Source organism: Drosophila tropicalis, unplaced genomic scaffold (assembly GCF_018151085.1).
Source record: "Drosophila tropicalis isolate 14030-0801.00 unplaced genomic scaffold, ASM1815108v1 contig_615, whole genome shotgun sequence".
Classification (NCBI taxonomy): Eukaryota; Metazoa; Arthropoda; class Insecta; order Diptera; family Drosophilidae; genus Drosophila; species Drosophila tropicalis.
The window spans coordinates 618,085-643,830 of record NW_027173095.1 but is presented as its reverse complement, the minus strand read 5'-3'; the positions used below and the strand labels follow the sequence as shown (position 1 = coordinate 643,830).

The 25,746-nt window shown below is 36.4% G+C and overlaps 1 protein-coding gene across 5 annotated transcripts in view; it reads left to right on the top strand.

The window, feature by feature from the left end:
* The window catches only part of Schip1 (Schwannomin interacting protein 1), a 465,465-nt gene that overhangs the window by 268,839 nt on the left and 170,880 nt on the right, over positions 1-25,746 (top strand). For 4 of the 5 annotated variants that reach the window (XR_011032731.1, XR_011032730.1, XR_011032729.1 and 1 more), the window contains one exon: positions 3,212-3,477. Coding sequence is in view for 2 of the 5 variants with exons in the window: in XM_068292218.1 (XP_068148319.1) it covers positions 3,212-3,477 (266 nt within the window). In the remaining 3 variants the exon portion in view is untranslated. The remainder of the gene's footprint in view (positions 1-3,211; positions 3,478-25,746) is intronic. The other variant, XM_068292219.1, reaches the window with a different exon arrangement.

Sequence of the window (25,746 nt, the reverse complement as noted above, 5' to 3'; positions counted from 1 at the left end):
ACTTACGGAGCCGTACTATGGGGAAATGCAAGTACCAGCAATGTCGATATTATACAAAGAGCGCAGTCGAAGATTTTAAGATCAATCACGGGGGCCCCGTGGTATATACGGAACGACAACATTCAAAATGATCTAAATATACCTAGCGTAAAATCTGAAATAGGTAGTCAACAACTAAAGTATTCTGCGAAACTGGATGCACACCCAAATGTTCTTGCCAATTCCCTTACGCGAACTAATAATAGAACTCGTCTTAAAAGAAATGACAGACCAACCCAATAACAAGTGATTCGGGCCGCCTGCAATATCCCCTGGATTTATCTTAAGTACTAGATTAAGAATAATATCTTAAACTTGTTGTTAGGCTCTAATTTAAGAGTAGATTCAACAAATATATATAGTAAACGTAGAAAAAAAAAAAAAAAATGTTATTTCAAAAACTTAAAAATTTTAGTGGTTGATCCTGAGAGTTACGTTTTTTCAGAAATATCCATTAATTTGTTAGATATAACTCATTTTCACATAGAGTAAAAGTGAGTACATGCTAGTTAGGTAAAGTTTTTAGTTTTTATGTCCTTGTGTTAAAAGAATTTTAGTGTTCTATATATCCTTTTCTGTTCACAAATATGAAAGGAATATATAAAAAAATTTTTGTTTCACTGGCATTAAGAATCCTGTGCAATATTAAGTTAGAAGCTTGCAAACATGTACTCACTTTTGCTCCCCCAAAAAAAAAAAAAAAAGACATTTTACAATTTTTGAAAATTGATCATACACCTTCGGACCTTAAGAAAAAGTTTTATGTCTAGTAAATCTAAGATAAACTGCATACCACAAAATTTCATTTTGGCCCCAGGATCCAAATTAGCGCCAATTGAAAAGCTCCTTTTGTATGTATTTTTTTGGTCTTCATTTTAAAGTATAACTACACTTGAAGTATGAACGATAGTGAATTAAAGTTCCTGTCAAATGAGATATACAACACCATAAAACGTTATTTTTTAAACTATTGTCGTGAAATTTAATAATGGTTAGTATTATACACCGATTAACGACAAATTTGATCAAGATCGGGTTACTATATCAAATAGCTCCCATAGGAAAAATTGGTGGAAAAAATTGACTTTTTCCAACATCGTCGTTAATTTTTAAGAAACTGTCATAAAAATTTATACATATATCTCAGTTTTACATAAAGACTGTACTAAATTTAATCAAAGTCGGATGACTATATCATACAGTTCCCATAGCATTTTTTTTTTGCAAAGATAATCTACAGAAATACATACATCACGTGTTTTGTCCGTATTTTAACAAAATATGATGTCACAATGTCACTACTGTTGTCCCCCCATATAATTAAAATCTTTAACCCGTTAACACTGCAAGCTTTTGGTATTTTATAAGCTTACATATTAGCTATCTATTAAAAATTTAATGGATACCGCAACTCCTCTGAATTTTTAGAAAAAAATAACGATTTTAGATTTGGCAACGTGAAGTCCAAATACATTTTTCTATGATTGTAAAATATTTAAAAAAAAACTAATCTGAAAAATCAACGAAAATTAAGCAATGCGAGCCGTTAACAAATATAGAACATGTTGGTCAACCGGCTACAGAGAAAGATAGCGGCTAAGTTTGGCTGTTCGGGAGAAAGTATTAGGGCAAGGTAACGAACAACCGTTTAAAATAATATACTGGGCAATAATGTTCGATAGTTTGTAATTTCATCAATTTTAAGTTTATTTCAAATTAATTCATTTCAGTTTTGGTTCAATAAAAAACAAATTGCTGTCCTCTACCGATAATACAGGACAGTAATACTTTGTGTTCTTAGCTCCGTGTCACTATTTACGAAATGTGACCGAAGTCGTTTAATCATTGCAATCGCAAATTGTTGTAATCTTTTTAATTATTAAAAATTATTCTTTTGAGTATGGAAAACATCGTCCCTAAAGAGTTTTTGAAACTTGAAACACTTTGGAAGATATGATATTTTTTGTGAGGCAATCCTCTCGTCATGTAGTAATCCTCTGGTTTTATCGTAATCACTTTATTTTTACCCTGGCGGCAAAGATAGAGCACGTAAATCTAGACCAAATTTAACGAAACAAAGTGTAATCCACGCAGAATGGTGACCTTCCTAGAATTTTGGTGGTTTGTTTTTTTTTTTTTTTTTGCAACAGCAAGCAAAAAATTTCAAAAAAGCTGTGTCCTTGATAATAATAATTTTATATGCTCAAAATTTGTTTTCTGCAACTTAATTCATCAATATACAAACAAAACAATTTTACTCTTCATACTACAATTTGTTCTTCTTCTTCCCTCATTCCTTAAAGCTGTGTATATACACTCAAATTTGCATGACAAACAAATCACTTCAGTCAAACATTTCGAAGATAAAACCTGTTCTATTTTCGTCAAACGCGCACTTCAAACACGAAAATTACTGCAAACAACACTATCCACGGTCAAAATTTGCTTCAAACACAACACGTTTGTCATACAAACGCATACACATACAGTTTATGTAGCGTTGCGTCTGTGTTTGTATGCATGTGCTCTGTTGATGACGTATGACGTAGTAGACAGCAATCAGCGCTGCCGGCAGAGCTGGGAACAGAGCAGAGCTTATTATATTGACTGTAACTTGTGTTATATTTATGCGATCAGATTCAAACTTTGGGATCTGTGTTTTGTATCCCATATTATGACATATGTAAATTTCATAGCGATACTACAATTTTTATGAAAATGTTTGTTTTGGAGCTATATGATATAGTAGTCCGATACTGATAATTTTCATACTTGATCTGCTCCAGATAATAAAAAGGACAGATAGCTCTTAATCTTAATCTTATATCGACTCAGTTTCTCATGCTGATCAAGAATATTTATACTTTGTATGGTCGGACACGTCTCATTCTGTGCGTTACAAACATCTGACCAATTTTATAATTCCCTCTGCAAGGGTATAAAAAAAATAAACACGTTGAGTTATTCTTGCCGAGAGTAGCCGTAATTTTTTTTTTTTATGTTTGGAGGCCGACAACTTCTTAAGTAATTCTCGTTTTTAATTAATTAAGAAAGCTCCCAACCATGAAAGGGGATATACTTTATAATACAATTAAAAACTAGTTGCAAATTGAATATAAAATAAAAATATAAAAACTGAAAAATTACAAATAAACCTTTAACAAAATTTCAGATTTAAAGGCAAATGAGTACGCTTCTGATACGGAAAGTTACAGTTCAGATTCAGAAACTTGTCCAAAGCTTTCAAAGCAAACTCAAAGCTGTAAGAATTTATTGCATTGTGCGCAGAGTTTTATTAGTATCGGACAATCATGTAATGGAAAGCACAACAATTTTCAAAATAATTGGACAGAAAAAAGAAGCTTGGAAACTAATATACTTCAAAATGTTGGATCTAAGCGAGAGGTAAAAAAGGGAAAAACTCAACCATTATTTCAGGTAAAAAAACGTGTGTTTTTAAAAACATTTTTAATTGTTTTAATCAGTAAGTTATATTGGTTACTCAAATCAAACATAAAATTATTCACCTGTTTGTTTATTTATTCACGTCAACTAGCACAGCAGTCGACGAAACAGGCTTAAGCTAACAAAAAAACAGATAACAAATATCAATAACAGACCAATAACTTCGTTATTTTCTGTGCCATTGTCGTAAAACTAAATATTACGCCTATAAACTATTGTGCCAAATTTGATCAAGATCGGGTGACTATATCATATAGCTCCCATAGAAACGATTGGCGGAAAACAGTGACTATGATCAATATCTTCGTTGTTTCCTATGATTGTAGGCCTTTCTTTCGCAAACATAAGCCTTTTTAGATAAAACGTTCTTCCAGATTGATGGCTAATAGGTAAGGAAAGAATGGTTTTATTTTCACAAAGTGGACGCTATGCCCCGATTCATAGCCAATGTATTAAGGAAAGAGTTGCAAGTAATGCGATGTCCAATTTATATTAAGAGGTTTCGTTGTAGATTATTGAAAAGTCTACAGCGAAGAGAAGTGACAGAAAGATAATACTAAGAATGTATTCACCTTACATTACAGACATTATCGAAGACGGAGGATTTAATCCGACATTTAAGGTATTTATTTTTGTACTTACATAGAATGTAGATAAAGAATAACTTACTTTATCTATTGGTATGTATTATATTTGCTAATACTGAACTCTACAGTAGTTGGCGGAAATCGCCAGACAGTAAAATCATTGCTCCTCCAAAACATCTCGAGTCATTGCGTAAATCGTTTAATGTTCGGTTAAGTGCTTCTAATGCACGTTTATGCGCCAATGTAATTTACGCTACGATAATGATAGGAAAATTCAAAGGTGAGGAAGTTCTCATTCCGAGGATCCCGATGATCCCAACCGATATGCCGTTTGAATTTAAAAGACTTCAATTTCCGATACTTCTTGCATTTGCCATCACCATCAACAAATCACAAGGCCAATCCTTAAAAGTTTGTGGTTTAGATCTAGAACGTTCATGTTTTTCCCATGGTCAATTATACGTGGCATTTTCACGGGTCGGAAGACCATCTGCGTTGTTTGTTTTTGCTCCTGATAATAAAACAAAAAATGTCGTGTAACACAAGGTACTTAAGTGAACAGGAATCTGTAATGGTTGCATGTAAATTTAAATACTAATTATCCGACGCATATTTGGGTTTATCGCAAACTATCGAGTGCGATCAAAAATATACGGCGAATTCATAACCGTTTATAGTAATAATGCATCTCTGCAGAAGCTTTGCAGCGTAAGCGCAGCTAACTTCATAAAGGGAAGGCTTTGAGAATAGAAGGGAAAGGGTATATAAGAACCTTCCACCCACACTTCCACCTCTCTTCATTATTCTGGCTTAACGACGAATTGCTTTCGTTCCCCGAAAAATATAGTGAACAGTTAAAATTTTTTTCTTGTGGAAAGTCACCAAATAAATAAATTCACTCGGGTTAAACAAAATATTCGTAAGCCAGCAACAAGCCAAAAAGAAAAAGGCAGATGGAATAATTAAATTTTTTTTTTGGATACAAAATCTCGACCTAGAGGCATAGGAGGCGTAAGCCTAACCTAAAGACCTCGTGGTGAACCCTATAACCATAGGTTATTCGTAGGTCATTATATTCATTTCATAAGGTATGTCGACTAGAAAAATTTTTTTTGACATTCGTCTAAAATCTCATTATTCGATCTAGGAAAAATTTACATAAATTTTGGCATAAATCGTCATAGGCCTATCACCAACACCACATGGCCAAGACGACAATTTAACCAAACGCTACAGAAGGAGAAAATTAAATCGCTGGTTTTAAACATTAGTCAACAGTGACGTCATAGTTTGGCCAGTTTGAATGTTAGCTGTCACAAGGCGAAAAGTTGTGTTTAAAAGGAGAAAAAATTATAAAGTGGTCATACAGAAAATTTTTGTTTGTAAATGAACAAACAATACATATTCAGTTACAAAAATTATTAGCAAAAAAAAAAAAAAAAAATATTAATTTTAGTTGTCGGGGTTGTAAACAAAAAAAAATTTGTAATTGCAAAAGAAACGAAAATTTGTATCGAAATTAAAAGTGTCAATTCTATAACGGATAGGAAGATACCCTTTTTCAGCGCACCTATGTTAGAGTCAATTTTTTTATTGTGAGTTTGTGTGTCGGTATTAAGCATTTAAAACACCAATTGAATCGTATAATTCTTTAAAACAAAACCAAAAAAAATATATTTAAAAACATAAAAAAAACAGACACACGATCCAGCTGCTGAAGGCCTTCATCGGTGGACTTTCCAAAATGTAAGTGTATTCTTTTTATCTCTTTTACCTTTTTTACCGCAAGAGCGCATAACATATGGTGATTAAAAGTAATGTGCAAAAGAAAAAAGGTTTGACGACCACATATACCTATTTTATGCTGCTCACTTGCTATTATTGTTTTCTTTTATTTGTCTTATGCATTCTAAATTTTATTTGCCTTTATCAAACATACAAACTACACTAATGATCATGAAATTTTGAATTAATTAAATTAAAAGTATTAAAAGATATAAGTGCTATCAATCATTCGGTGTCGCAATTAATTTTTTTCAATAACTTTGTAAAAAAAATTTTTTTATATTATATTGCATCAGTCTAAATGCAGGGAAAAATCTGTTCGTTTATATAGTTTACAATAATCATAACAAAAAACAAAAAAATTAAAGAAAACAACAAAAATATGTAATACAATAGTTAATAATGAAACGTAGATTTAAGTAAAGTAGTGGGAGAATTTATATACGGTGAATAGAAGAAAATGCCTTTGCGAATGAAATTGTTTTTGAAGAATAAGTAAATAAGAAAAATGTATTTTGAATAGAAGTCTAAGTTCCCACAACATGATTATATAAAAATGATGAAATAGAATGTGCATTTGGGGTCCTTTAACATATCATAATTTTTGTCTTTTGTTATTGGCCATGGACGGGAGGGTATAGATGCATAATGGCAGCCAACATCTAAGCCATACTAGAGCTAGACATCATACATTGGGAGGAGTTCGCGTTAGGTAGCTAGTTGATTAACTTAGTGGTATTTTTTTTTTCTCCTGTTATTTGCGACATTAAAAAGTCATTTGTTCGTTTTTTTTTAGAGAATGCAATTCTCTCTTTTAGTTTCATAGGGACTCTATAATAAATTATATGTAGCGAGATGTTTCGAAAACTGCAGCAACAACCCATCCCAACCGGAAGAGCTACGGTTACAAATTAGGGTCCCGATCCGCTGTAAGATCGTAATATCATGGTGTCAGTTTTTTTTTGAGAGCCAACACTACCCTGCTACTGTACAAATCTATGTACTAAATACAGAAATAATAATGAATGATTAGTGTAGTTATTTAATTTTTTTTGTATTTTTTCCAAAAAAAAAAAAAAAAACACACAATCTGCTTATTTATTGTCATTATTAAGGCGGAACAAAGTTCGCCGGGTCTCTAGTTTTAAATAAATAGAGAAGACAAAGTATGGAAAATATGTAGCTTAGGACTATGTGCCTGGATGCAGTTCGGATGCCTACCAAGCCATACAATTTCCTAGATCTCAAATAAAATTGTTGTAATGAAGTGAAATTGAGAACTGTGTTTGCTGGAATCCTTACTGGTATGTCCCTCTTTCAACGAATTACACATTCAAATACATACAGCTTATGCAAATAAAGTGCAGAGTGGTGGGTGTATTAATGCTGTTCAACTCTTATTGAAGGAGAAGTCCCAAAATAGTAAGGAAACTATTTTGTTTTTTAGAAATTTGAATCCATAATTCGTGTTTACGAATCAGAATCGACAAGTTATCTTCAGTTGTCTTGTATTACGAAAAATGTATATTTAACTTTAGTTTTCTTGTTTTACACATTATGGCCGTTAGACGAAGCCTAGAAAACTTGGCTTCTGCTATGCCAAGTGAAAATGCACTCGTATGCGTAATTTGCAAAGATACCAGTGGACAGACAGATATCGTAGAGACCCCATGTCGGCACACGTTTCATAAACATTGTCTCAAGATTTGGCTCGAGACCAATGAATCCTGTCCAAATTGCAGGCAACCTTGTTCGAAAAGTCTATTAGGTAGCATGATAGATTGACTACTAATGTTCAACCTCCACGAGTTTCTCTTGGAGCAGACAATTCTGCCACCTCAGGAGCAATTCCAAAGAGACCCAATACAAGAGCAAATAATCGTGCCAACCCAAATCAGAATCCAAGAACTGTGGGACTACCTCGACGTGAAAAACCACGGAACTCAATTGCAAACCAGCCACCAGAAATGTCGGAAGAACGCATTCAACGTCTTATTTCGAACTCATTAGAAAATTATCGAGTTAATATGGCTTTGGTAATTACCGAGGAAATTCGTAACACCATGAGAAATCTAAGCATCACTGGAGTTCAGGCGGAATCCACTGATGAACCACAATTAGAGTGTGATTTCCACCACCCTCAAGTGCTCCTCGAAAAAGTCTTGAAAATAGTATTAGAACCATTTAATATTCGAAATAATTCACCTGAAATTGATCAAGAGATAGAAACAAAACGACCCGTTCGAGTATCTAGTATAGTTTTCCGAAAAAGATATAACTGTAGAAGATTTCTTTTATCGAGTAAAATTGTTTAACAACTCTGGTTTGAATGGAGACTTTAACTTGCTTTATAAATTCGATAATCTGCTCTTCTCGGGACCAGCCTTAACATTTTTCTGCCGATGTCATCGAACCTCGAATGAAATGAACTGGTTCGATATATGGGTTCGTTTAAGAGATAGGTATAAAGACCAAAAATCAGACAGAGACACTATGAATGCCCTTCGCAGACGCAAGCAGGCCTCCAACGAAAATTTTGATGAATTCCTCAACTCTATCTTGGCTATTCAGGTGCTTTGCGAGAACCTTTAAACGATTCAGAATTTATAGCGGAAGTGCAAAACAATTTAAGACCCGAATTGTTTAGGGAATGTTATAAGCATGAAGAATTTTTCCGTAGCTTTCAGTCAAGACAGCTAACGCGTCACATAGGCAGTAAACGTATGGTGAATGCGATGTTGCATGATGAACCGCATTGCGTGCAGAGAAAATAAAATGCTAATATTGTGACGAATTAGGTAACCATGACCAGAACTGTTTGCAACAACGCCGTATATTTTGTTATGGATGTGGGCTAGTAGATGTGTAAAAACCAAATTGTTTAAAATGTAATCCGGGAAACCAGTCGCAGGATATCCCCCTGTTTAAGAATAAACATCGTGTTCATCTGAAATGGCTTCACCAAACCAGATGGACCAACGAAATATACAAAACATAAAACAAAAAATAAGTCATAAAGATTCATATGACAATTATTGCTTAATTCCAAAAACAAAACATGCATCCACACTCTGTGGAAAACACTTAAGATTGTAACAGCGGTGCGGTATCAAGTAGTTTCAACGCTGAGCATGAAATATAAACAATTTTCAACCCCCGAAAAACGTGGGTCATTATTTTTAAGAGCAATTGTCGTCTCACAGATTTTAAGATTTCATTTATATACACAAGACGTTTGTTAATAAATTCAGTTCATATTTTGAATTCAACGAATGATGATTGGATTATTTTTCCCTTCTCTCCGGGAATCCCTATTCAACCCCCGATTAGTGAAGGGGGATATCCGCCCGTAGTCTTGGATGAAACAAAGAACTTAATAATCAACTCAGACATAACCTTAACTAATAACTCTGACTTACCTAATACTAAACAGTTCAAAGCATATCATATGCGATTGCAAGAGTATACCAATTAAGATCTAAACTATTTGACAACGCGACTTACCATATGAACCATAATTAACCCGGATAGCGACTTACGACCTTTTATTGATTTATCAATATATGGACAAATTTACACTGCTTAACTAGACAGCGGTGCTAACTTAAGTGTAGTTTTGTGGAGGAGAATTAGCAACAAAACTTATGACCACAAAGCAGTATTGCCGCAAAACTCGTGGTAACGTTAGAACTGCCGATGGGCAATCGCAACAGGTTGTTGGTACGATTACGAGCAATCTCACTTATAACGCAAAAAGCGCCAACTTAGAATAGTACCGACTATTACTCAAAATGAACCTATCCAATACCTAATCTATAAGGCCTATCAAGTAGACTTCCCCCTGTCCATTGTATTTCCAAGATAGACTTTAAAGATGCCTTTTGGCAAAACGGTCTGTAAGAATCATCTAACGAAAAACAGCATTTACAGTTCCCAACCGCCCATTGTATCAATTTAGGAGAATGCCTTTCGGACTGTGTAATACCCCCCAAACAATGTGTCGTTTAATGGACCAAGTTATTCCGTATCAGCTCAAAACTCAAGTATCAGTTTATCTTGACGACCTATTGATATTATCAAATCATTTCGATGAACATCTTGCTCATCTTAGTGAGGTATCTAATTGTCTGAAGCAGGCAGGGCTAACCATTAACATCCAGAAGAGTCAATTTTGTCTGCGAAAAGTAGAGTAGGATATATAGTCGGAGAGGGCACGTTAAGAGTTAACCCAGACAAGGTAAAAAAAAGGGTTCCCAGTGCCGAAAACCAAGTGACAGTTTAAGAGATTTTCCTGGAATGACCGAATGGTACCAGCGATTTATCTCACAATATGCAACTATCACCTTTGCGTTAACAGAATTATTACGTGGCAATTCTTTTTCGTGAAACGACGAAGCGCAATGTGCTTTTGAGAACATCAAGTCTCATCTTAGCACTGATCGGATGACTCTATCGTATAGCTCCCATAGGAACGATCGGTCGAAAACAGTGACTTTTGTAAATAACTTCGTTACTTTTAACGCGATTGCTTTCAAATTAAACATTTTTTAGTTTGATATAGATCGGGTGACTAAATCATATAGCTCCCATAGGAACAATGGGTAGAAAACAGTGACTTTGATCAATTTCTTCGTTATTTCCTATGATTGTAGGATTCTTACGCAAACACAATCCTTTTTAGGTAAAACGTTCTTCGACATTGATGGCTAATAGGTAAGGAAACAGTTACTTAAAGCTAAACATTATGCTTAAGTTCTAATTACATATAATCTATCCCTAAAAGTATGTGGCCTAATCCTATCCCTAAAAGTATACTACACCTCCTTTTTTTCAAAAAGAAAAATATTTATATTTTTCTTATATCCTTTTTATATTATTTTTATTCTATCTAAATGTACTGTTTGATTTTTTATCATCAGTTATTACTATATTATTGTAAGGATCTATGCTCTGTATTTTACATTTGCCTATGTATTTGTTTTCTAATTTATGTCCTGTATCATTTTTATACCCTTGCAAAAAGGGTATATTTATTTTGGTCAGAAGTGTGCAACGAATAGAACGACGCATCTCCAACCATACAAAGTATATATATTCTTGATCAGCACGACGAGACGAGTTCAAATGGCCATGTCCGTCCGTCCGTCTGGATCAACGCAAACTCCTTCTAGACCGTAAGAGCTACAGAGCAATTTTGCACGTAGGCTTGTATATACTGCAGGGGTTGTATATCTCGGATTCAGCCGGATCGGACCACTATATCATATAGCTCCCATACAAACCCCAAAGTCACGAACAGTGACTTTTCTCAATAACTTCGTTAATTTCTGTGCTATTATCGTGAAACTCAATATTAGAGAGTTTAATACCTGTTAACTACTGTGCCAAATTTGATCAAGATCGGATGACTATATCATATAGCTCCCATAGGAACGATCGGTCGCAAACAGTGACTTTTGTAAATTACTTCGTTACTTTTAACGCGATTCCTTTCAAATTACACATTTCTTAATTTAATAAATATGTTAATGACTGTGTCAAATTTAATCAAGATCGGGCGACTTTATCGTATAGCTCCCAAAGCAACGATCGGTCGAAAACAGTGACTTTTGTAAATAACTTCGTTACTTTTACTTTTTGTTAGTTTAATGTATCTGTTAATGACTGTGCCGAATTTGATAAACATCGGGTGACTATATCAAATAGCTCCCATAGGAACGATCGGTGGAAAACATTGTAGGCCATTCTTTCGCAAACCTTTTGAGATAAAACGTTCTTACACATTGATGGCTAATAGGTAAGGAAAGAGTTACCAAAAAAGTTGCAAGGGTATACAAACTTTGACGCAGTCAAAGTTAGCCCCGCCCCTCTGGTTTTTTTTTTATGCATTGGAAGATTAAAAAAATTATGGTTAATTAGATTGACAGACGATCCAGTTGAACTTAATTGTTAGATATTGTTTTCTGGAAAGGCACTCATTTGAAAATTTTCGCTCGTATCCATTCGTTGGTGTCCACTACTTCCTTCTCTATTTCTTTTATTTGGCCTATTGGTTTGCTCCTCAGATCTATTATTTATTTCTGCATTTTTCGGACTTGCCCTGGTGTAGCTGTTGGTTAAATTGATTATACAGCTGATTGTACTGGTGAGATTGGTTTACTCCCGTTTGACCCTTGGAATATTGAGGCTGAATTGACTGTTTAGACACTGGTTCGATAAATGAATTTGAAGATTGAAAATTCTGACAGTCTCTAGCCATATTACCCTTATAATTAGTTGGCATGGAACTATTTTTATTGCTGAATTGTTTCCTTTCTTCATAATAACCTGCTGATATCGTATCTTGACAGCAACATGAATAGTCTATCAGGTAACTTTCTCTGAATACAATTTTTAATAGTATTTTCCATTGCTTGGGTATACACAGCTGAATTCACTGCGTTACCCTCTAATTCTAGTTTATCAGCGTAACTTTTTTTTGTAGCTCCTCACAAAACTTACGAAGGTTTCCCATGTAGTCCGTATTATAGAGCCTTAGAAAGTTTAAACAAAAATTTGCAAGTTTTACTCATTATAGAACAATATCCAGAGTGTTAGATATTATCCATTATAACAAAGAAATAACTCTTTGATATTTTGTAAATTTCTGTTAAATCAAGCCTAATATATTAATAGGATAAAATAATAATGTTTTTAATGCAATATTATGCTTATATCATGGAAAAATATATTGCAAATGAGGTAATTTTGAATAATTTAAACGCATTTTTTTAGAAATCCTGACGTGATGGAGAAAAACTGAGTACAGGGCCGTGATCAGCACCCCCCAATTACTATAGGAGACCTATTGAACTTCAAACACTTTTTCATGACCTCAAAAATGTCGGCCTGTGTAATTAGCGAGTGAATCGACTAGCAAAAAAAATGAAATGAAAAAGCAACATAGGCGTACGTGACTTAGTGCAAGCTGTACACACTCTTCATAGTTCTTTATGTTTCTCTATATTTACAGTTGCACTGAGTCCATATTCCAATGCAAAGCATACAAGCATAAATTCTAGGGTAACAGAAGGTATGATAGGTTAAAGGTTTGTTAAATATTTAACTATATTTGTTTCTAGGCTAGCCTCCAGAAGATTTTTGGCCGAAGCAAATAATAGTGAAAGGATATACTGTATATAAGGAGGGGTAAATATTTACTTAAGCTACTAGAGATTTCAGTGTTGGATAAATCGTTAGAGTTAGATTCAGTGTTGTCAAACGCTATTTTTTACGCATTGTATGACCGGCCTGGTAGCCAAATATTCGACTCAGAAATATGAATTCGAGAAATATTCGGCTGCCATAGCACTTGCACTCTGAACTATATTTGTGCTATAAAATCAAGAAATATTGTAATACTGGGGCTAAAATGAAAATGTTTGGTATGCAGTTTATCTTAGATTACCTAGATCTACAACTTTTTTAAAGAATACACATGTCTAACTATAATATTAAAGATTTTGGAATGACCGGGCTAAACTATTGTCAAAAATTTGGAGGGCCTTTTTGTTCAAACGCACCTGGCACGCTGGCATGACAATAATTGTGTCTTCATCTAAATACAATAACCAACAAATAGCTGAAAAAATTTCTTCATTAAATTTCTTTAGAGCCAAGAAAATCAAATTCAAAATCAAAAAAAACAAAGGGGCTAACCCGCTGACCACCACTGTATATAGCTGCAGTTGCAAGGAAGCAGCAAGGCAACAAGATAGTTGCAGAGACGAGAGAAAGACGGTGGCAGGTGCCCACAAGACTAAGAAGATTAATAGAGTACCCCAAAGACTGCCCTGGGCGAATACAGGCCATGTGCCCTGGACATCAGCAGCTGACTACGAGCGTGAAAGGCAGGCCGTCTTTTACGCCTTTGAGGGAGCATCAGCGAGCCAAACGGCGACGACCAGCTTATGCGAAATAAAGCAGTTGCAGATTATACATATTATTTATACAAATATTGAGTGTAACCTTATCCGCCCGATTGCAGTACAGCCTGTTAAGCTATGCGAAACATAAGGTAAGAAGAAGATCGAGTAGGGAAAGTAAAAAAAAAAATAATGATAAATTACCAAAATTGAAGATAGAAATCCAAAAAATATAATAACATTCGAAAGCAAGAAAAAAACGCAGTTTTTGATAAAAGTCACTGTTTTCGACGGATTGTTCCTATGGGATTTATTTGATATAGTCACCCGATCTTGATCGGATTCGGCACAATTTTAAAGCAATCGCGTTAAAAGTAACGAAGTTATTGACAAAAGTCACTGTTTTCAACCGATCGTTCCTATTGGAGCTATATAATATAGTGAAGTAGGCGAAGGCATTGGGGCCGCAAGCCCGATATTTATAGGGGAGCATTTACATTGGTCTTATGGCTAGTGTCCTTAACGGTACTTAAAGCTAAACATTATGCTTAAGTTCTAATTACATATAATCTATCCCTAAAAGTATGTGGCCTAATCCTATCCCTAAAAGTATACTACACCTCCTTTTTTCAAAAAGAAAAATATTTATATTTTTCTTATATCCTTTTTATATTATTTTTATTCTATCTAAATGTACTGTTTGATTTTTTATCATCAGTTATTACTATATTATTGTAAGGATCTATGCTCTGTATTTTACATTTGCCTATGTATTTGTTTTCTAATTTATGTCCTGTATCATTTTTATACCCTTGCAAAAAGGGTATATTAATTTTGGTCAGAAGTGTGCAACGCATAGAACGAAGCATCTCCGACCATACAAAGTATATATATTCTTGATCAGCACGACGAGACGAGTTCAACTAGCCATGTCCGTCCGTCCGTCCGTCTGGATCAACGCAAACTCCTCCTAGACCGTAAGAGCTACAGAGAAATTTTGAGAGCTGAAGAGCTGAAATTTTGCATGTATATACTGCAGGGGTTGCATATCTCGGATTCAGCCGGATCGGACCACTATATCATATAGCTCCCATACAAACCCTAAAGTCACGAACAGTGACTTTTCTCAATAACTTCGTTATTTTCTATGTTATTATCGTGAAACTTAATATTAGAGAGTTTATTACGCTTATAAACGACTGTGCCAAGTTTGATTAAGATCGGATGACTATATCATATAGCGCCCACGGCTGTCCCGCCGCCGCACCGGCTGTACCTGCCGCCGCTGCTGCCGCACCCACACCGGCTGTACCCGCCGCCGCCGCATCCACTACGGTACCCGACGCATCCACTGCCGTACCCGCCGCCATTGCACCCGCTGCCGCCTTAATTGCCACTGTCTTAATTGCTGCTGCGGCCGCCGCTGCTGCGCCCACCTCTGCTGTGCCCGCCGCTGCCGCACCCGCCTCTGCTGTGCACACGGATGGGGCGTCCACCCCCTACGTGTCTACGATGCGGGCTGCTATCTCGCTGGCCGCACCAGTCACGTGCCCGGACGTTCCCTGTGCTGCGGACCAATGGGAAGATATGCCCGCTCTCATGCTGGAGGGGACAGCGGCAGTGTTGCTGCGCACGGTATCGGTGCACAGCTATGGAGAACTCAAAGCGATCCTCCTCCGAGAGTTTGGACGCTCGCGCAGTGTGGAAGAGGTATACCACGCCCTGCGGATCCGGCGTATTAAGGCAGGAGAAGGATGCCTAAGATTCGCAATTGAGATGCAAGAGATTGCTATGAACGCTCCGATTTCGGAGAACGGGCTGGTCGATATGATCATCGATGGATTGCGGGATAAATCTACTCGAGTCGGCATGCTATATTCAGCGCGCACGGTGGCCGAACTGAAGCCTCTACTGGAACGATACGAGCGTCTCCGAATGCAGGCGGCTGCTTCCAAGCAAAGTCTCATCTTGAAAGTACAGCCAACAACAGTTGCGTCTTCGTTCGGAAATAAATCCTCAAGCATGGCCACAAGTGAAACCCGTTGTTTTAACTGCTCTGGAGGGGGGCATTACAAAAGCCAATGCCGATAAGACCTCCAAATTCCTGTTTCAAGTGTGGCATCGTGGGCCACGTTTATAAAAACTGCCCGTTTCGGATGGGAGCTGCCGCCGCCACCACTGCCGCCGCCGCTCCTGATGATGTGTGGGGGATAGATTGAACCATCTACAACTGGTGAGTGTTGCTTTTGTTTGTGATCAAGTGCAAGAAAGGAAATTTATAAATATGTTTTCCCTTCTCGACTTGGGCAGTTCCAAGAGTTTTATCCGCGAGTCTGAAGTCCTCCCCAACTGCCGTCTTGATCCCAGTAGATTGAGCTGCCGTGGTTTAGGAAATAGCCAACTTCGGTCTTTGGCCCAAATCGTTTGTAGAATTCACCTCCGCGGCACGGTGACCATCCATACGTTTGAAGTTTTACCCAATGAAGCAACCGAACTGGCGATGATTAGTGGCAGAGATCTCTTATATAAAATTAATATTAGACTTTGTAAACTGAAAGAAAAAAATATGAAAACAAGACTTTGATAGGTATGAATAAACCGACTGAATATATATATATGAAACTCACTGCTGTTCTGAAGTCCTTTGACATATTTAGGGAAGAGAGAGTGATACTTCCGTATGATAGGAATGATATTGTATCTGCCGAATTGTTGTCTGATTCTCCCCTTCCGAAAACTTCTGATGTACCTCCGGAAACACTGGATGATGCACTTCTGGCTATAAATGCTATTGAGGTCCCTGCTGTAAATGATTTAGAGTTTGATATAGAGCCCACTTTACGGGAAGAGCAAGCCGCACACTTAAGGTCTATTATTTCCACTGCATATGTACAGGTTGCCCCTGAGCTAGTGGAACCCGTGAATTATGAGATGAAGATAGAACTGACTAGCCAAACTACCATTTTCTGCCGTCCCCGCCGTCTGTCGCACCACGAACGTATCGAGGTGCGGGAGATTTGTGACGATCTCTTGAAAGCTGGCATTATTCGCCACAGTAGTTCCCCTTACGCTGCCGCGATTGTCCCTGTACGCAAAAAGGACAACACCCTAAGAAAGTGTGTAGATTACCGCCCGTTGAACAAAATTACAGTTCGAGATCATTTTCCGATTCCTCTGTTAGATGATTGCATTAAACATCTGGGTGGCAAATCATTCTTCACTATCTTGGACTTGAAGAACGGTTTCCACCATGTGAAAATGCACCCAGACTCAATCAAATATACTGCCTTTGTAACCCCTGACGGCCAGTTTGAATATGTACGTATGCCCTTCGGACTCTGTAATAGCCCTTCCGTGTTCACTAGATTCGTTTACTTTGTCCTTAAGAAATTTATAAACCAAGGTCAGCTAGTGATATACATGGATGACATCCTGGTAGCATCGCATGACTTCGAAACCCATCTGGAGGTACTGAAGGAAATACTATATACGTTAAGAGTGAATGGGCTATGCCTGAAGCTGGCCAAATGCCGTTTTGCGTATAGGGAATTGGAGTACTTGGGTTACTTGGCCAATTCTGATGGTATCACGCCTAAACCAGCTCATCTTCAGGCGATACGAGATTTGCCAGTACCAAGGAATAGCAAGGAATTAGAGCGCTGCTTAGGTTTGTTTTCGTACTTCCGCCTATTTGTACCCGGCTTCGCCAAGATCGCGTGTCCAATGTCCCGATTATTCGACGTATTATCAGTGACCGCGGTACCTGCTTTACTTCGTCCGAATTCGCAGCATTTCTAAAGGCCAATAATATAATTCATGTGCAGAATGCCACTGCTTCACCCCGGGCCAACTGCCAAGTCGAGCGGGTTAACCGTGTCTTGGGCCCTATGCTAGGTAAATTGACGGAACCTGTGGACCACGCAGATTGGGTCCAACAACTGCCGAACATAGAGTTTGCATTGAATAACTCCGTCCATTCCACAACGAAATTTGCCGGGTCCGTACATCTATTCGGGGTGGAACAACGAGGTGTTGTAGTATATGAACTAACCAAACGGTTGGGTGAGAGGACGGCGGAAGTCGATGCCTCAGAGGTAGACGTCCGGAGATTGGCCTTCCGTAACATTGTCAAGTCTCAAGAATATAATGCTGAATATTATGCGAAGCATCACCCCCTGCCGTTAGTTTTGAGGAATGTAGATACTTATTAAGAATGTAGATACTTCGGCAGGTACAAACAAAAAACTTATCAGACGGTATCGTGGCCCATACGTTGTTCACAAAACACTTCCGAATGACCGATATGTAATCCGGGATGTGGAGGGCTTCCAGATCACCCAACTGCCGTATGACGGGGTACTTGAAGCCTCCAAATTAAAGCCATGGGCAGCCCCTGATCAAGATAGCACTTCAGATATCCAGACAAAGGTGACACTAGCCACTTAATGTTATTATTTACCCCTTTTGTAAGCAACTAGAATCGAGGTCGATTCCTTGTCAGGACGGCCGAGTTTTAAGATATCAGTTATTTATGAATTATGTTAAATATTTACACATATCTCGATGTTAGTATTTCTAAGTATCGATTATTAATATTTCTAAGTATTGATTGTTAGCATTTTAAGTATCAATGGTATTAAAGTTTATATCGGTATGCGACCTAAGGCCACACTACAGCGTGGCTTACTTCTTCTTCCGGCAAGCACCAAACGAGACAGACATCTAGCTGCTCATCGGAAACTCGGCCGAGTTATAAGATATCAGTTATTTATGAATTATGTTAAATATTTACACATATCTCGATGTTAGTATTTCTAAGTATCGATTGTTAATATTTTTAAGTATTGATTGTTAGCATTTTAAGTATCGATGGTATTAAAGTTTATATCGGTATGCGACCTAAGGCCACACTACAGCGTGGCTTACTTCTTCTTCCGGCAACCACCAAACGAGACAGACATCTAGCTGCTCATCGGAAAGTATCTTTTGACATCGTTACTTATACTTATATTTTTCAGAAAATAAATACAAGTTTACAGTGGAAAACATTGTAGGCCATTCTTTCGCAAACCTTTTTTGGAAGGGTATACAAACTTTGACGCGGTCGAAGTTAGCCCCGGCCCTCTAGTTTTTTTTTTATGTATTGGAAGATTAAAAAAATTATGGTTAATTAGATTGACAGACGATTTAGTTGAACTTAATTGTTAGATATTGTTTTCTGGAAAGGCACTAATTTGAAAATTTTCGCTCGTATCCAATCGTTGGTGTCCACTACTTCCTTCTCTATTTCTTTTATTTGGCCTATTGGTTTGCTCCTCAGATCTATTATTTATTTCTGCATTTATCGGACTTGCCTGTTGTCCCTGGTGTAGCTGTTGGTTAAATTGATTATACAGCTGATTGTACTGGTGAGATTGGTTTACTCCCGTTTGACCCTTGGAATATTGAGGCTGAATTGACTGTTTAGACACTGGTTCGATAAATGAATTTGAAGATTGAATATTCTGACAGTCTCTAGCCATATTACCCTTATAATTAGTTGGCATGGAACTATTTTTATTGCTGAATTGTTTCCTTTCTTCATAATAACCTGCTGATATCGTATCTTCACAGCAACATGAATAGTCTATCAGGTAACTTTCTCTGAATACAATTTTTAATAGTATTTTCCATTGCTTGGGTATACACAGCTGAATTCACTGCGTTACCCTCTAATTCTAGTTTATCAGCGTGACTTTTTTTTGTAGCTCCTCACAAAACTTACGAAGGTTTCCCATGTAGTCCGTATTATAGAGCCTTAGAAAGTTTAAACAAAAATTTGCAAATTTTTTAACAGATTTTAGAATATTCTGTGTAAGAAAATGAGTTCTTGTTTGCACATATAACTAATATACAATTTGTAAGACGCAGCAAATTCACACAATTCTTCAAAATTAAAAAGCAAACAATTCTTGGAATCCCTATAGCATACTTTTTGGTTCAAGTTTTACTCATTATAGAACCATATCCAGAGTGTTAGATATTATCCATTATAACAAAGAAATAACTCTTTGATATTTTGTAAATTTCTGTTAAATCAAGCCTAATATATTAATAGGATAAAATAATAATGTTTTTAATGCAATATTATGCTTATATCATGGAAAAATATATTGCAAATGAGGTAATTTTGAATAATTTAAACGCATTTTTTTAGAAATCCTGACGTGATGGAGAAAAACTGAGTACAGGGCCGTGATCAGCACCCCCCAATTACTATAGGAGACCTATTGAACTTCAAACACTTTTTCATGACCTCAAAAATGTCGGCCTGTGTAATTAGCGAGTGAATCGACTAGCAAAAAAAATGAAATGAAAAAGCAACATAGGCGTACGTGACTTAGTGCAAGCTGTACACACTCTTCATAGTTCTTTATGTTTCTCTATATTTACAGTTGCACTGAGTCCATATTCCAATGCAAAGCATACAAGCATAAATTCTAGGGTAACAGAAGGTATGATAGGTTAAAGGTTTGTTAAATATTTAACTATATTTGTTTCTAGGCTAGCCTCCAGAAGATTTTTGGCCGAAGCAAATAATAGTGAAAAGATATACTGTATATAAGGAGGGGTAAATATTTACTTAAGCTACTAGAGATTTCAGTGTTGGATAAATCGTTAGAGTTAGATTCAGTGTTGTCAAACGCTATTTTTTACGCATTGTATGACCGGCCTGGTAGCCAAATATTCGACTCAGAATTATGAATTCGAGAAATTTTCGGCTGCTCTGGCAGCCGAATATTGCACTCTACACTATATTTTTCCTATAAAATCAAGAAATATTGTAAACTCAACAATGTTTTGTTGGGAATAGTGCGAACTAAAGATTTAAAAAGCAAGCGGATTCGAGTATCCGAAATTTGGCATCTGGCAACTCTATCTCAAAATTTGACAGTTTTTTTTAGCCGGAAACAGCTACTTTCTTGGTAAATGTTTACTACTACCACTCGGGCCCTAAACGCGCTTAAACTAAATAATTTTGGTATCAAACGAAAGGGAAAAATTCCACGAGCACGACCTCAGGTGCGCCTTGGCGATTTATTTCGTAGTTTTTGAGTAATTAACAAAAGGAAATTAATACTTTTAGCGGGACTATAGCTAAAAGTAGCTGTTTCCGGCTAAAAAAAGCTGTTCAATTTTGAGATGGTGTTGCCAAATGCCGAATTTTGGATACTCGAATACGAAGGCTTTTTGAATTTTCTGTTCGCACTATTCTCAACAAACGAAAATATTGTTGAGTTTCCAAATTTTTTTGATTTTATAGAACAAATATAGTTTAAGATACAATATTCGGCTGCCAGAGCAGCCGAATATTCTTCGACTTTAGAGTTTAGATTAAAATATTTTTCCACTTTTCAACACTGAAATCTCGTGTAGCTGTAGTAAACATTTACCATTTTCTTTTGTTAATTATACAAAAACTACGAAAACCGGCCAACAACAACAGCTAACACTATTCCTGCCACATCAGCATCTGGTGTCAAAAAACTACTTTCGTTCCTTAACCTGGGTTACCAGATCGTTAGAGGACTGTAATCTAAACTTCCTAGTCTCTATGTAGATTGTCTTTCTTTTGAACATAACATTCTAGCTTTTACGGAGACGTGGCTAAAACCTGACATTGCTGATGTATCGGTTTTTTCCACAAACTTTTCTATAGTCAGACGTGACCGAATTTCTCGCATAGGCGGTGGCGTTCTGATAGCAGTTTATGCTTCTTTATTATCTAATATAATTTAATTTTCCAATACCCAGGAGATTGAATTTATCGGTGTTAAAGTAAATTTTAAATCTTTTAATGCTTTTATAACTTGTTCTTATTAAAATTCAATGGGCCCCAAAACAAATACTGGAGCTAAAATGAAAATGTTTGGTATGCAGTTTATCTTAGATTACCTAGATCTACAACTCTTTCAAAGAATACACATGTCTAACTATAATATTAAAGATTTTGGAATGACCGGGCTAAACTATTGTCAAAAATTTGGGGGCCTTTTTGTTCAAACGCACCTGGCACGCTGGCATGACAATAATTGTGTCTTCATCTAAATACAATAACCAACAAATAGCTGAAAAAATTTCTTCATTAAATTTCTTTAGAGCCAAGAAAATCAAATTCAAAATCAAAAAAAACACAAAGGGGCTAACCCGCTGACCACCACTGTATATAGCTGCAGTTGCAAGGAAGCAGCAAGGCAACAAGATAGTTGCAGAGACGAGAGAAAGACGGTGGCAGGTGCCCACAAGACTAAGAAGATTAATAGAGTACCCCAAAGACTGCCCTGGGCGAATACAGGCCATGTGCCCTGGACATCAGCAGCTGACTACGAGCGTGAAAGGCGGGCCGGGAGCATCAGCGAGCCAAACGGCGACGACCAGCTGATGCGAAAAAAGCAGTTGCAGATTATACATATTATTTATACAAATATTGAGTGTAACCTTATCCGCCCGATTGCAGTACAGCCTGTTAAGCTATGCGAAACATAAGGTAAGAAGAAGATCGAGTAGGGAAAGTAAAAAAAAAACAGAGGGTTCGTATACCCTTGCAACTTGTTTGGTAACTCTTTCCTTACCTATTAGCCATCAATGTGGAAGAACGTTTTATCTAAAAAGGCTTAAGCTTGAGAAAGAAAGGCCTACAATCATAGGAAATAACGAAGATATTGACCAAAGTCACTGTTTTCCACCGATCGTTCCTATGGGAGCTATATGATATAGTCACCCGATCTTTACCAAATTCGGCACAGTCATTAACAAATATATTAAATTAAGAAATGTTTAAATTAAAAGCAATCGCGTTAAAAGTAACGAAGTTATTTACAAAAGTCACTGTTTTCGACCAATCGTTTCTATGGGAGCTATATGATATAGTCACCTGATCTTGATCAAATTTGGCATAGTCGCTTATAGGCGTAGTAAACTCTCTAATATTAAGTTTCACGACAATAGCTCAGAAAATAACGAAGGTATTGAGAAAGTCACTGTTCGTGACTTGGCCGTTTGTATGGGAGCTATATTATATAGTCACCCGATCTTGATCAAATTTGGCATAGTCGCTTATAGGCGACTAGCCTACGTGCAAAATTTCAGCTCTGTAGCTCTTACGGTCTAGGAGGAGTTTGCGTTGATCCAGACGGACGGACGGACGGAGGGACGGACATGGCTAGTTGAACTCGTCTCGTCGTGCTGATCAAGAATATATATACTTTGTATGGTCGGAGATGCTTCGTTCTATGCGTTGCACACTTCTGACCAAAATTAATATACCCTTTTTGCAAGGGTATAAAAATAATGATAAATTACCAAAATTGAAGATAGAAATCCAAAAAATATAATAACATTCGAAAGCAAGAAAAAAACGCAGTTTTTGATAAAAGTCACTGTTTTCGACGGATTGTTCCTATGGGATTTATTTGATATGGTCACCCGATCTTGATCGGATTCGGCACAATTTTAAAGCAATCGCGTTAAAAGTAACGAAGTTATTGACAAAAGTCACTGTTTTCAACCGATCGTTCCTATGGGAGCTATATAATATAGTGAAGTAGGCGAAGGCATTGGGGCCGCAAGCCCGATATTTATAGGGGAGCATTTACATTGGTCTTATGGCTAGTGTCCTAAACGGTACTTAAAGCTAAACATTATGCTTAAGTTCTAATTACTTATAATCTATCCCTAAAAGTATGTGGCCTAATCCTATCCCTAAAAGTATACTACACCTCCTTTTTTTTCAAAAAGAAAAATATTTATATTTTTCTTATATCCTTTTTATATTATTTTTATTCTATCTAAATGTACTGTTTGATTTTTATACCATTGCAAAAAGGGTATATTAATTTTGGTCAGAAGTGTGCAACGCATAGAACGAAGCATCTCCGACCATACAAAGTATATATATTCTTGATCAGCACGACGAGACGAGTTCAACTAGCCATGTCCGTCCGTCTGTCCGTCCGTCTGGATCAACGCAAACTCCTCCTAGACCGTAAGAGCTACAGAGCTGAAATTTTGCACTTAGGCTTGTATATACTGCAGGGGTTGTATATCTCGGATTCAGCCGGATCGGACCACTATATCATATAGCTCCCATAGGAACGATCGGTCGAAAACAGTGACTTTTGTAAATAACTTCGTTACTTTTAACGCGATTGCTTTCAAATTGAACATTTGTTAGTTTAATATATCTCTTAATGACTGTGCCAAATTTGATCAAGATCTGGTGACTATATCATATAACTCCAATAGGAACGATCGGTCGAAAACAGTGACTTTTGTAAATTGCTTCGTTACTTTTAACTTGATTGTTTTTAAATTAAACTTTTCTTAATTTAATATATCTGTTAATGACTGTGTCGAATTTGATAAAGATCAGGTGACTATATCATATAGCTCCCATACAAACCCCAAAGTCACGAACAGTGACTTTTCTCAATAACTTCGTTATTTTCTATGTTATTATCGTGAAACTTAATATTTAATATTTAGAGTTTATTACACTTATAAACGACTGTGCCAAATTTGATCAAGATCGGATGACTATATCATATAGCTCCCATAGGAACGATCGGTCGAAAACAGTGACTTTTGTAAATACCTTCGTTACTTTTACCGCGATTGCTTTTAAATTACACATTTCTTAATTTAATATATATGTTAATGACTGTGTCAAATTTAATCAAGATCGGGCGACTATATCGTATAGCTCCCAAAGCAACGATCGGTCGAAAACAGTGACTTTTGTAAATAACTTCGTTACTTTTACTTTTTTGTTAGTTTAATGTATCTGTTAATGACTGCGCCGAATTTGATAAAGATCGGATGACTATATCATATAGCTCCCATAGGAACGATCGGTCGAAAACAGTGACTTTTGTAAATACCTTCGTTACTTTTACCGCGATTGCTTTTAAATTACACATTTCTTAATTTAATATATATGTTAATGACTGTGTCAAATTTAATCAAGATCGGGCGACTATATCATATAGCTCCCATAGAAACGATCGGTCGAAAACAGTGACTTTTGTAAATACCTTCGTTACTTTTACCGCGATTGCTTTTAAATTACACATTTGTTAGTTTAGTATATCTGTTAATGACTGTGCCAAGTTTGATCAAGATCGGGTGACTATATCATATAGCTCCCATAGGAAAGATCGAGCGCAAACAGTGACTTTTGTAAATAACTTCTTTTCAAATTATACATTTCTTAGTTTAATATATCTGTTAATGTTTGTGTCGAATTTGATAAAGATCGGGTGGCTATATCATATGACTCCCATAGGAACGATCGGTCGAAAACAGTGACTTTGATCAATATCTTCGTTTTTTAATGGATATATATGACCTGATGTACTCATTGAAAGTTCTATGGCTTCTTTCTACTGTTCCAAGAGTTTGATGATGGTGCGCCGTGGAGTTAATTTTAGCTATGTTAAAATTTTTGCAAAGTTCTATTAGTATTAAATTCATACATTCTGTTCCCATGTCTGTTAGAATTGTTTTTACTGAGCCGTAAATTAAAATGAATTTTTCAAATATTGCCTTTGCAACCGCTTTTGCACTTTTGTTTGCTATTGGTATTGATATGAGATATTTGGACAGATCGCTGATAATAGTAACTGCGTATTCATTACCATTCATTGTTTTCGGTAATGGTCCAATTGTATCTATTATTATTGTGTCAAAAGTGGTTGCAGGGGTTGGTGTTATGATCAATGGGGAGTGGTTGTGTCTGGTTACTTTGGCTAGTTTGCACTTTTCGCAATTTTTGATGTATGTTACAACATCCCGAGACATATTTTTCCAAAAGAAATCTCTTCTTATTTTTCCTAGTGTTCTGTTTACCCCGCAGTTACCTCCCTATATTGTGTCATTATGATATTTATTTAATGTATTTCTTATTTCTTCTTCATTTGTTATTACTT